Source organism: Ambystoma mexicanum, chromosome 4p, assembly GCF_040938575.1.
Source record: "Ambystoma mexicanum isolate Mex_15411 chromosome 4p, UKY_AmexF1_1, whole genome shotgun sequence".
In the NCBI taxonomy this organism is placed as follows: Eukaryota; Metazoa; Chordata; class Amphibia; order Caudata; family Ambystomatidae; genus Ambystoma; species Ambystoma mexicanum.
In genome coordinates this window covers 762,924,150-762,937,286 of record NC_090927.1, presented here as the reverse complement: position 1 = coordinate 762,937,286, position 13,137 = coordinate 762,924,150, and the positions used below count along the sequence as shown (strand labels likewise).

Below are 13,137 nucleotides of genomic sequence, written 5' to 3'. Positions count from 1 at the left end.
CATTAACGCGCGCCGCCTCGCCTGCTGCAGCACCGCGCTGAACTCACCCGCCTTCGCAGCATCCTCACGATCCACCGCATCCTTCTGCGCGTTCCCGCCGCACTCTGGCACCTAAGGGGAACACAAGAACAGCAAAGATGAGCCAAGGGAATAAACAGAGGCAATAGTAACTACCCCCATAGACTTACCTGATTACTGCTGGGGGTACTATTCCTCTTCACGGGTCGTCGCAGTCTCCATTGCATCCTCGCCGTACCCCGGCCCCTAAGGGGAACAAAAGGACAACAAGGTGAGACGTGAGACAAAGGGACAAACAAGGGGAACTCTTCTCACCACAATAGATTTACCTAATTTTACCGCCGGAGGCATTATTCCCCGAACTTCATATTTTCTCTCCACATCTGAATAAGGGAGCAAGCAACAGGTTACATTCTGGCCTTATTTTATTGAACTGTGTAGGATAAGCCAAATCCTTACCTGAACTTCGTCAGCTACCACGAGGAACTCTTCGCTGGGGTCAAGCTGCAAACTGCAAGGAATCGGACAAGAGTGATAGTCAGACATGTGAACTCTTACGAACTACATACTTTTCGGAGTCAATATTGTTCTGGCACTCGCCAATTCCTTCGAGCCAGTGAAGCAACTGGTTATCACGCGCCCCTGCGCTCAATGCAGGATGGAGAGATCATCTTTTCAAATCATCAGGTGAGACTATAAGAGGGGACATCAAAGGTGATCTGTGGGGAGAACAGCGGGGTTGGGGGGATTTACGCTCAACTCCACGGGTGGTTAATCCCCTTTCTCCATTTGCAGAAGAATATTCCTACGGGCCAAGCAAACGAAGCTAGGTGGGCCAGTCCAGTCCGTCATCTCGGCCCTATGCGTCACATTGGTGGAGACCGCAGCTGTCCAGTTCAGATCGACGCCTCTGTGGGAGCCAGGTGAGCGTAACGGGGAATGGCAATTTTCGTCGCCCACGCGGCCAAAATTCTCAGAGGCTCCAACTATTCTCAGGGGCAGGGCACACCATGGGGTAATAACCAGCAGTCTACCCAGAGTTACAACAGGGGTAACAAAAGGGGTCCTGGTAAGGGTAGAGGCAGCCCCAGCAGAGGCAGCACGCCTCCCGCAAAGCAGTGACGTCGAGATCAGGGTCCATTCCTACGCATCTCCAGTAGGGGGACGCATTACCAACTTCACCCAAGCTTGGGAAGGGATCACATCAGACAGATGGGTGCTGTCCACAGTGTCCGCAGGTTACTGCATAGAACTGCTCGAGCGTCCCCGAAACCACCCTCCGCGACAAAAGGTACATTCCTTAGACCACCAGAAGATCCTCCTCAAGGAGATCGTCAATCTTATAGAAAAGGACGCGATCGAACTTGTCCCGGGCAAACAGGTAAACAAGAGTATTTATTCAACTTACTTCCTTGTGCCAAAAGAAGATCTAACAATGTGCCCAGTCTTAGACTTACGCCTTGCAAACAAGTATGTCAAGCCCCTAACATTTTGCATGACTACTCTCCAAGAGGTAATCCCCCTCCTAAAAAGGGGGGATTACATGGCAACACTGGACATGAAAGATGTCTATTTTCATATTTCCATGTTCCCAGCGCACAGAAGATTCTTGCGCTTCAAGGTGGACAGTCAGCACTACCAGTTCAAGGTGCTGCCCTTCAGTATAGCCTCGGCTCCAAGGGTATTCACCAAGGTTCTGACGGTGGTGGCAGCACACCTACGCAGGGAGGCAATCCCAGTGAACCCTTACCTGGACGACTGGCTCATCACGGGGGAGACCCCAGCAATTTGCAGTTCAAACATTTAAAGAACGATCGACCTCCTCTTCGAATTGGGTTTCTCCATAAACGAGAAAAAAATCAAGCCTGGTGCCAAGCACCTCGTAACAGTTCCTAGGAGCTGTACTAAACACTCAAGAGGGGTTGGCCTTTCCATCAGAGGAAAGAATTCGGAACATACTACTGCAGATTCCTCAATATCAGTCCGGTCGCCAGATAACGGTATGCAAAGCGATGCGTTTGCTAGGCATGATGGCGTCATGTATTTACCTGGTCCCCCATGTGCGCCTGCGCATGCGTCCCATGCAAGAATGGTTGACGAAACAGTGGTCTCAGGCAAGTGGTCAGTGGGACGATCTAGTGGTCGTTTCGCCAACACTAGTACAAAGTCTTCACTGGTGGACAAGAGAGAACCTGTCAAAGGGGAAAGCCTTTTACGATCCAGAGGTTCAAGCTGTAGTCACTACAGACGCATCCCTATCAGGGTGGGGAGCACACCTCCTTCACTAAACAGCACAGGGTCTCGTGTCTCACTCAGTGGCCAAGAATCATATCAATCTGCTAGAGCTTCTGGCAGTATTCAGAACGCTTCAAGCGTTCGAGCCCCACCTGTTAAACCTGTCAGTGCAGATCCTAACAGACAGCACAACTGCGATGTTCTACCTAAACAAGCAGGGAGGGACTCGTTCGCCAAATCTGTCCAAGCTTGCCCAGAGAATTTGGATATGGGCACTCAGACGGAACATTTACCTGTCATCGCAACATGTTCCAGGGGATCTCAATTCTCTAGCAGACGCCTTGAGCAGAGAACTAGAACACGAGTGGTCGCTAAACAGAGAAGTCGTACAAGACATCTTCTCACAGTGGGGTTTCCCCACTACAGACCTATTCGCCACAAGCAAACAATGTCCAGGATTCGCATCCAGGTTCCCACAGCCAGACTCCAAGGGGAACGCCCTATGGATAGATTGGTCAGGGATGTTTGCCTCTGCTTTTCCACCAACCCCCCCCTTATGAGGAAGGTGGTCAACAAGATGCACAGGGAATCGACGACGCTCATCCTAGTTGCTCCCATGTGGGCGAGGCAACCGTGGTTCCCACACCTACGCAGACTAGCCGTGTGCGAACCCATCAGACTCCCGTGCTGGCACAACCTACTGTCCCAGCACCAAGGACAAACGGTACACCCACAACCCAACTCAATGAACCTGGCAGCATGGCTCCTGAGGTCATAGAGTTTGGACAGCTCAATTTACCACAGAGATGTATGGATATCCTAAAGGAATCTAGGAAAGCGAACACAAGGTACTGTTACTTTGATAAATGGAAAAGCTTTGTTGTCTGGTGCCAGAATAAGCAATTCAACCCAGTTGATTGTACTCCTTCCAATATTGTCACCTACATGCTCCACCTGCTGGACGCAGGCCTTGTTTTCAACTCACTGAAGGTATATCTGGCAACTATATCTGCCTACACCACTTCCCACAGCAAGGTTTCGTGGTGGAAAGTACCAGTGGTGAAGGCCTTCATGGAAGGGGTAAAGAGACTCCACGTTCCACTCTCTAACCCACCACCGGGTTGGGACCTTAATGTGGTGCTTGCTAAGCTCATGGGCCCATCATTTGAACCCATGCATAAAGCCAGTCTCAAACACCTGACCTATAAAACTGCCTTCTTAGTAGCCATTACATCCATAAGAAGAGTCTGTGAAATTCAGGCTCTGTCAGTGCAGGATCCTTTCTTTACTGTTCATAAGGATAAACTGGTTCTACGTACACACCCTAGGTTCTCGCCTAAGTTTATTTCTAAATTCCACGTTAACCAGTCCATTGAGCTCCCGGCTTTCTTACAAGAACCCAAGAGCTCTGCTGAGGTGAAACTACACACTCTAGATGTGCGAAGAGCGGTCCTCTACTATGTTAAGACCAGACCGCTAAGGAAAACAGATCAACTGTTTATCTCCGTAGCTACAGGAAAAGTGGGAGATCGCGTCTCTAAAGGTGCCATCTCTAAGTGGATTGTAAATTGTATCCAACTGTGTTACTCCCTTTCTGAAAAAACATTGCCTTTTACGCCTAGAGCCCACTCTACAAGAGGCATTGGGGCCACTCTGGCTTTCATTGCAAATGTACCCCTTGACACCATTTGCAAAGCAGCTACTTGGAGCTCTATTCACACTTACTCCGCACTACTGCATTGACACTCATTCCAAGACAGATACCCAAGTGGGACAAGCGATTCTAAGACCTCTGTTTGCTCAGGTCCCTTCTCACATCCCACTTCCTTCTTCTAATACTGCTCGCTAATCTATGCACAGCATGTGATCTAAGCAGATTCCACAAGCCTCAGAAGAGCTACATTACTCTCCGTAATCGTATTTCTGATGCTTGTATCTGCTGAGATTCACATGCGACCTACCCTTCCTCCCCTCTGAGAGAAGGCGCATGGATGCTTGTAGTCTTATCTTCCTTCTATCTGCTTGGATAATCTGTACTCGCGCCACTCCTCATGCTACCTCTTGTCAAAAAAAATACAATTTGAGGGTCCTACACGTGTGAGGGATCATGGGTGCAGTGGACGTCCCACTAGGGATAGTATTACTGGCACGCCCTGTGTCGACGCCCATTTTTGAGTTTCAAAAAACAAACTGTAATACTCCGCAGCTTCCAATAGATGTCGGCCTATGCACAGCATGTGAATCTAAGTAGATACAAGCATCAGAAATACGATTACAGTGAGTAATGTATCTCCTATATCTTCACTGCATGCGTAGTCTGCAACAACTCTAGTTGTCCCTTGATAAGCCCATATTCCTTCCTTAATGATGCTCCCCAGTTAGTTTCCATTCTACTCATAACCCCCTTCAGACGTACCTCTAAAGCTTCTTGTATTGAGGCCAGTTGTTTTTCTCGTAGGGCTTTCTTTGCGATTAACTCGCCCCTCATGGCCCCTTTGAACACATCCCACACTATCCTTTCCTGTATTCCAGGTTTCTTATTTATTTCAAAATATTCCCCAATTTTACCCTGTATGTCATTACATATGACCCGGTCTCCCCAGTAAATGATTCGAAAGTTTCCAAAACCACATCCCTTAGCCTTCTAATTCCTGTTATATATCTATTGTTATGGGTGCCTGATCCGATATATTGATGGGACGTACGTCCATTTTCTGAACTTGGCCCAGCAGAGTGGATGACACCCAGATCTAATCGATCCTCGAGAATGATTGATGAACGTGCAACTCTTGGTTTCCAATATTGGGACGTTGCTGACTCTGGAATTGTGCTGGCCACTGGAAATAAATGGACAAGGTGGTTCCTCAGTTGCTATAACTTTAAATATAAAACAGGCTGTTCTAAAGGTGATCTTGGTTGGCAACTGCTTTAAGGGAAACTTTTTCAAAATGCAAGAGTGTGATTGTATTTCATGATGCTGGTGATCAGTCTGGCAGTGGCATGTTGCACCGAGTAGCCCGAGGACTAAACTGGTGGCACCTAAGGCGATTGCATTTCCTCCATCCAGAATTGGTAGTACTAATGCTTGGATGGTGGTCCTTAAACTAGACAGGCGGAAGAAATGATTGTTATGTGCAGGAGAGTTAGCTGAAGCCAGTTTGTTTGGTCCTTCTTGGTGATTAAGGTTTGATGGAAAGCTTTTGGTCAATGGTGTACTACATTTCTTTTGTAATGTGTATGTGGTGTGTCCCTCCAGGTAACGTTTCTCCTATATGCGGACTGCTAGCTATTGTACCAATAGTTAGAGATGAACTGGAGGTCAACCTGTGCCTTCTGTATGTCGCTGATGTTGGGTGGTATATTTAATTAAATATGGCACTAATTATTAGTAGTTATATTTCTCCTGACACATATGATGAGTATTGACCGGTTGATATTGGTGAACTAAACCTGCAATTTTCTGGATGTTTGAGATTCTGATTGTGTGAGGTTTTATTCTAGAGACGTTTTTAATTTACATAAAATGTATTTGATGTAGCACACGTTACTGGTAGTGTTTTTAGGATTGTGCTAACCGTACCTAATTTGTTTAAGCCAAGGGATAGGCTGCAATTGAAATGCAAAAATTGTCATAATTGTTTTCATAGACTGCTATGTAAAGGTTTGCATTTTGTTTGTGCACTTTTGTTGAAATTGACCAATTACGTATACATATACATGTATGTGTGGTTAGGGGCGAGGGCTTGGGGAGGTTTGGTTTGAACCCTCATTTAAAATGAATAATTAAATGATTGGTCGAATTCATGACGACCAAAAGTGCAGGAGTAAAAAACAGGCTTTTAAATTGGTCTTTGAAAACATGTAGAATCAAAAAATGTGTTTGGCCAGAAATGTCCTCTGTAAGGGTTATTTATCGGTGTTGGAACCATTTTGACATAAAGTTTACTTTCTTTGCTTTTATTCTACAGGTAGTGCTTTGCAAATTCCATTCTGTTTTTCTGACCCAGAAAGGACAGATCTACACCTGCGGGCATGGCCAGGGTGGACGACTTGGACATGGAGATGAACAAACATACTTGGTAAACATGTTGTTTGCGGTTATTGTTTGCAATGTTTTAGTCCTTTGTTCAACATATTAATGTTTTGTCAGTAATGTATACTGCGGTGTATAAAACGACTCCCAAAAGTTTAATGATATGTTAGAAAGTCCCCTACTTGAGGTCTTGCAGTTCTCAACCATTCAGAGCACTAGAAAATGTAATCCATGTCACTAACTTACTGTTGGGAAATGCAAATAAGTACAGGTGGAGACCTAAAGGCCAGGAACTGGCCCATAAAGGCAGAAATACACCTTGTAGCAGACACTGCACAATTGGGGTACTTTAACAAAGTTCAAACTAGACTACCTTTGCTGTACCAGCCCACAGGACAAGTAGCACAAACATTGTACTCATTTTTCAGTTTTTCCTGGTCCATCACAGAAATGGGTCATACTACCTCCAATCACATATTGAACAGTGTGATATTTGATGATTGTTTAGTAACAACTAAAAGCTCAAGCATGAAGGAGTTTACTACTACATTGAAAAGTCTAGCATTGCTGAAAACTTCAACGTTCTTTTACACTGAACTACCACCTCAGAAAAATAATCTAACTATTGTATTTCTCCAGCATGGGGTCTGGCATGGATTCACATGCTCGTGAATATTCCCAGTCGTCAGGCTGGGAATCCTCAGTAAAGAAAAAATCAGTTTCAGTTTTGTTTCTGAACTGTCTTTCTACTAGTAACCAATCACTGGTCTCTGGGTCGTACTGCCCCCAGCCAATGACTGCCCTCTACCTAAGCCCCTCCTCTGGCAGCCATCTTCAGATTTTTACCGCACGTTCAAGTGTTGGGAGTCCTCGTGCTATAGCTCTCGAGCTTTTACTGCATTTTGCGATTTTTCGAAGAGTTTGCTCTTATTTTTTTCGATCAATCGAGCCTCAAGCACCACTGATTTTACTTCCGATCAACGGGGACCCGTCTCGGAATTTTCTACGCCCCACAAGGGAGAATTCTCACCGAGTTTTTGCTTCTTGGAGGATTCTAGAAGATCTTAGAGATCTACCCCGCATGGACAATGCCCAGGAGAAAGGAAACACAACACCTGGAGCTGCCATGGATGCGGATTACAGAATGTCTTCAAGGAAGATGAGCACTCTCGGTGCCTCTACTGCCTTCACAACGACAAATCTCACGTGGAGAAGGACTGTGCGTTTTGTAAGAACATGTCCGAGCGGACAATGAGGGATTGTCGTACCCGACTCACCAACTGGCTGGAGGGGAGAAGCCCAGCAGCAGGTGAGAAGAGGAAGTCTGAGCGGTCTTCTAAGACCTTTGAGGGCGCTCCGGCGACGGGGGCCCAACAAAAGGCAAAGCACTGCGAGCCCGCGGGCACCGGGTGTCGATGGTTCGGGCTCCTTGGCTGCCAGGCGGGGCGCGATGTCACCAACGCCATCAACCACGAGCCAATGCTCTGGCTCGGTGAAGAGGAAGTCAGAGAACCCGGGTAAGCTTCGGGAGAAGCCCTGGTCGATCCCGATGGCGGCAGCCGAGGGGGAGCGAGGCAGCGACGCTCCTTTCAAGGTGAAGGCCTCAAGCACACCCAAAGTCGCGAAGGCCCTGATTCACCCAGCTAAGGCCTCGATCGAAGGAGATGTGGTGGACCTGGCAAAGCCTGTGGAGGCTACCCCAGTGGAGACGACTTCCGGGCCTAGAGGGTCCCTGCCACCCCGGAAGGAATCCTCTTTTCAGCCTATCGATAAGACCCCCGTGAAACCCCGGGTGGAGAAAGATGGGGGGGGGGGAATGGTAGCCATAACGGACACAGATGCCACCTCTGAAGATGAGCTGGCTGGCGTTGCAAAGATCCTGGACAAGAGGTTCGAGGAAGTCTGGTCCTAGGGGAGGGATCCCGACGAGGCGGATGTAGAAAGCGACTGTGGAGCGGACGAGGAGCCGCGGACCGTGGAGGAGACGGAGGACCCTACTCCCCCGTTGTCGCAACCGGTGCCTATGCCACAGGACAACTCAGGAGCAATCTTGATGGCTATCCAGGCCCTGTGTATGGAGATGAGGACCAGGTTGCCCTTCACCCCAGCGGACGATCCAGCGGCGCCTGGACCGTCGGGAAGCCCACCAAACAAGTGGAGGCGAATCCATCCTCCCCCTCCTTTCCAGCCTTCACCTCCTTCCCCTCCACCGAGGGATGAGACTGGAACGGAGATGGTGACGATGGGGACGGACAACGATGGTGGTGACGACGGGACGGATCTCCCATCACCTCCTGCCCGGGCCTCCCCTCCTGACGAAATTGGCTCTTTCCACGCCATGATCGCCAGGGCTTCTGAGCTCTTCCAACTTTGTCCCGAAGAACAGAAGGAGGGTTTCCTCTACCAGTGACGGGAGGCCAAGAGGAAGACTGTCCTCTCAGTACCATTACTAGACGACATCTGGGACGAAGGACTGTCGCTACTCAAGAACCCGTCCACAGCTCCTGCGAAGAGGGACAGGTATGAGAAGAAGTACCGGGGTCCAGATAACGCCCCGATGTGCCTCAGAGCTCAGCCGTCCCCGGATTCAGTGGTCTCTGCAGTGGCCAAGAAGAAATCGACAGGGGCGATGGGATCAACTTCACTTCCCCACCGGATGGCGAGGGGGAAGAAGCTGGACACCATGGGGCGACAAGTCATCTAGTCGGCGGTGACGACCATCAAAGCAGCCAACGCCCTCGCGATCGTGGCGCGCTACGACGGGGAGCTCTGGTTCAAGATTGCTCCCCTCCTGGACTTCCTCCGAGACGACGAGTGGGCAGAAGCCCTTGAAATCCTGCAGGAAGGCGATGTGGCTTCGGACCACGCCATCACGGTGGCCACGGACATCGCCGACACCGGCTTTCGCCAGATGGGCAACAGCATTTGCCTTCGCCGGCGTGGTTAGCTTAAGGCCACCGATTTCCGTCAGGAAGTGTAGACCAGGGTGCTTGATAAATGCCCTTTCAGAGGACCAACCTGTTCGGCAAGGCAGTGGACGAGTCACTGCAGGCCATCAAGGCGGACACCGAGACAGCCCGGGCTTTGGGTTCTCTCCAACAATGGCGGCGGCCTTATCGGACCTCTGGAGGCAAGTCTCAAGGTGCCTCCAAAGGATTTGGTGGCGGTTCCTCGTCGTACCGCCAAGCGGCCCGTTCATCGTCGCAGGAGGCCTACAGAGGCCGCAGCAAGGCAGGAGGACGTTGTCGTCGCCAAGGAGGACAAGGCCTCGGCGAAGCAAGATTGAACCGGCCGCAGCATCGGGCCCCCACCGAAGCACCCTGGTGGGAGGCCGGCTGGCGAAATTCGTCATCGTGTGGGAGTCCATCTCCACCTATCGTTGGGTGCTGGATGCGCTGGTCCACGGGCACACTCTGGAATTCCAAAGAAAGTCTCCCCATCTACCACCTGTGGCCAGGAAGGAAAACCACATCCCACAGCTACTTCTGGAGGTACGAGCAATGCTGAAAAAGGGCGTGATGGAACTCGTCCCGAAGAGGCTCCGGGGCTCCGGAGTGTATTTGCGGTACTTCCTCGTCCGAAAGAAGACCGGCGGTTGGCGACCCATCCTGCGTCTAAACAAATACATCAAGTCCCAGAAATTCTGGATGGTCACCCTCCAGCACGTGCTGGGACAGCTGGAGGAAGGTGACTTCCTATCGTCACTGGACTTGAGGATGCTTACTTCCACATCCCCATTCTCAAAGGACATTAAAAGTTCCTACGATTCGTGGTCCAAGGGCAACACTATCAGTTCGAGGTCCTTCCCTTCGGATTGAAGTCGGCGTCCAGGGTCTTCACCAAGTGCCTGGTACCAGTGGTGGCGCGGCTGCGCCTGAAGGGATCCATGTTTACCCCTACCTGGACGATTGGCTCATCCGGGCAAAGTCAAGGGAACTCGCCGTTGATCACACAGCGAAGACCGTCCAACTGCTCACGGATCTGGGATTCTCGATCAACTTTGCGAAATCCCACTTGGTACCGTCGCAAGACGCCCTGTTCCTGGGAGCCAGACTCGACACAGTGGCGCGATTGGCTTCGCCGTCGGAGGAATTGACAAAGGCCATCCTGGGCAAGGTACAATGGCTGTTGACCATGGACGTGGCCAGGGTGAGGTCCATCAAGTCCCTACTCGGCATGATGTCCTCGTGCATCTACCTCGTGCGCCTATGCAGGTTGCGGATGCGACACTGCAGGAGTTCCTCGACGCCCATTGGATGCAAGCGGCGGGCAGCTTCCAAGACAGGATCTCACTCAGCAAGACTTTCCGCCAAGCGATCCGGTGGTGGGGCACCCGCGCGCATCTAGCGGCTGGCATGGACTTCCAGACCCCGGCACATCAGGAAACTGACGACTGACGCCTCCCTGGAAGGATGGGGAGCGCACACCGGAGATCTCCACGCAAGAGGCCTTTGGCTCCCGGAGGAGAGGTCACTAACATCAACATCCTGGAGCTCCGAGCCGGTTCTGGGCCCTCAGGTCGTTCTTTCCATCCCTCAAGGGCAAGGTGGTAAGGGTCTTCACCGACAACACCACCACGATGTTCTACATCAGGAAGCAGGGGGTGTCACGCTCACCTGATTCCCACGGAGGCGCAGGTCTGGCTTTGAGTGCTGATGCTTCTTCTATGGTGAAGCGCAGGACTCTGAAGATGGACTCACTGGCTCGCAGGAATATTCCCCTGTGCGTGAAAAGGGAGTATTACCTACTGACAGAATAATGCTCAAGCCTCCCACTCCCTTCCAGCCCTCCACGATACCCTTCCTCGATTCCCCGTGAAGTCTCACGTTAGGGTCTGGAAGGATGAGTTCTCCATCCTGCTTCTGATGCAGGGGCGCGTTGAAACCCAGTTACTTCACTGGATTGAGGTTTGATGGGAGTTCAAATAAGCTTGACTATTCAGGTAAGGCACTGTAAGAGTTCTGTAGCAAGTTCAAAAGTTCAAGCCTTATAATAATGTTCATTGTCTTATTGCAGCAAGCGCTAATCGCTTATGTCTTTTTTCCCCCTTAGGGGCCGGGGTTCGGAATGCCGGAGATATGGCGCCGACCCGAAGTGAAACGTGCAGTTCCAGTAAATGACAGGTAAATTCTGGATGAGCGTTCGGGTAATGTCTTTGCATTCGCTCATTCAATGTCTTTGTCTTTTTTCCCCATAGGGGCCGGGGTCCGGAATGCCAGGAAGCGGCAGGACCCGAAATGAAATGGGAATGACCCAACAGGTAAGTCTTAGAAGGAAACTGAGCTTTTCCTATTCCCTTCCTTCTCTCACCTTGTGTTCTTGTCTTTTTCTCTCTAGGCTCTGGGAAGTGGCTGCGGATCCGGATGATCGCTGCTGAAGATGGAGGTGCCCAGGAAAGGTGAGTGAAATGCAGCGATCGAAGCGAAATGCTTTTAAAATGATGTCTTCCCTTTCAGGATCGTCGGTGTGAAGTCTCCATGATGCAGCTTTAGCAGGTAAGGTCTTCTTTCTCTCCAATTCTCTCTTAGCAGGTGACCCAGGATGCTGACAGGCGTGGCTGAAGTCCAGATGCAGGAGCTGACACGGTGAGCGTCCAGCTGCGAGGAGCAGAACAACGCGAAGCATGAGTTGCTGATCAGGCGTGGTTTAAATAGCTTTGGAAGAAGTTCCAGGTATGTATCCTTCCACCGATCAGGTATGTATCCTTCCCCGACCACACCCAGGGGAAAGTAGGTCCACAGGTAAAGTAGTTCCATTCAGGCCTTAAGAGGGCCTGGATGTAGCAGCATGGTCTGCATCAGGTAAGTGCACCTTAAAACACTTGAACACATGTCTAGCTTTATGAGCCTGGCGCCTAAGGCGCCAGGACAGGGGTCCAACATGAGCCTGGCGCCTAAGGCGCCAGGACTGTGTCCAAAGGGCCCCAGCTTGGGCCCGCTGGCACTTCCCTGGGGGAAATGATGCCTGCCTCTGGGGTTGCTGGGTCGGACCTGGCTCCTTGGAGGTAGGCATCATGACAGGGGGGGCACCAGATCCCCAGCCCTGTCCAAGGAAGCGCAGGATCTGTGGCACTGGGCCGTTGCCCAATGGATGTTCCTGGTGCCCTTCCATCTGGCAGGAATAAAGAACACAATCGCCAACTCTCAGCAGGGAGCTGCGCTCGTGCCACGAGTGGGAACTTCGGCAGGATCAAGTGGATCTCCTATTCCGACGATGAGGCAATCCCCAGGTCGACCTATTTGCGACAGTGACAAACGCCAAGTGCTGGAGGTTCGCCAGCAGGTTTCCCCAGCCGGGGAGCATGGGTGATGCCTTCTCATTCCCCTGTGACGGCCTGTTCCTGTATGCGTTTCCCCCCTGTTGCCGTTGCTGCTGCAACTCATCAGTCAACTCAAGACGGTCCCGGTGCAGGATGATCCTCGTCGCACCGGCGTGGCCGAGGCAGATCTGGTTCCCAGATCTTCTGGTCATGTCAACGCCCACCCCGGTCAAACTACTGACGGACGCGGATCATCTCGCCAGGGAAGGAGGCGCCATCTTCCATCATGACCCAGGATCGCTGAACCTGCAGGCTTGGCTCCTGCAGCACTAGAGTTCGGAGGCTGCGATATCCCGACAGACTGCAAGGAGGTGCTTGCAAAGGCCAGGGCGTCCTCGACTCTCAAGTGCTATGGACACAAATGGAAGAAGTTCTCTGTCTGGTGCCGTGCACAGAAGATTAACCCTCTGCGGATTATGGCCCCTCAAGTGCTGCCGTACTTGCTGTCGCTGGCCAAGGCGGGGCTGGCACATGCCTCCATCAAGATCCATCTGGCAGCTATCCAGACATGCCAACTCTCCCGATTTAGGCG

General features: G+C 50.9%; 1 protein-coding gene across 1 annotated transcript in view; it reads left to right on the top strand.

Annotated features, from left to right (window-relative positions):
- IBTK (inhibitor of Bruton tyrosine kinase) overlaps positions 1-13,137 on the top strand; it is a 1,971,965-nt gene that overhangs the window by 260,667 nt on the left and 1,698,161 nt on the right. The window contains exon 5 of the mRNA XM_069606314.1: positions 6,222-6,332. Within this exon, the coding sequence (XP_069462415.1) occupies positions 6,222-6,332 (111 nt within the window). The remainder of the gene's footprint in view (positions 1-6,221; positions 6,333-13,137) is intronic.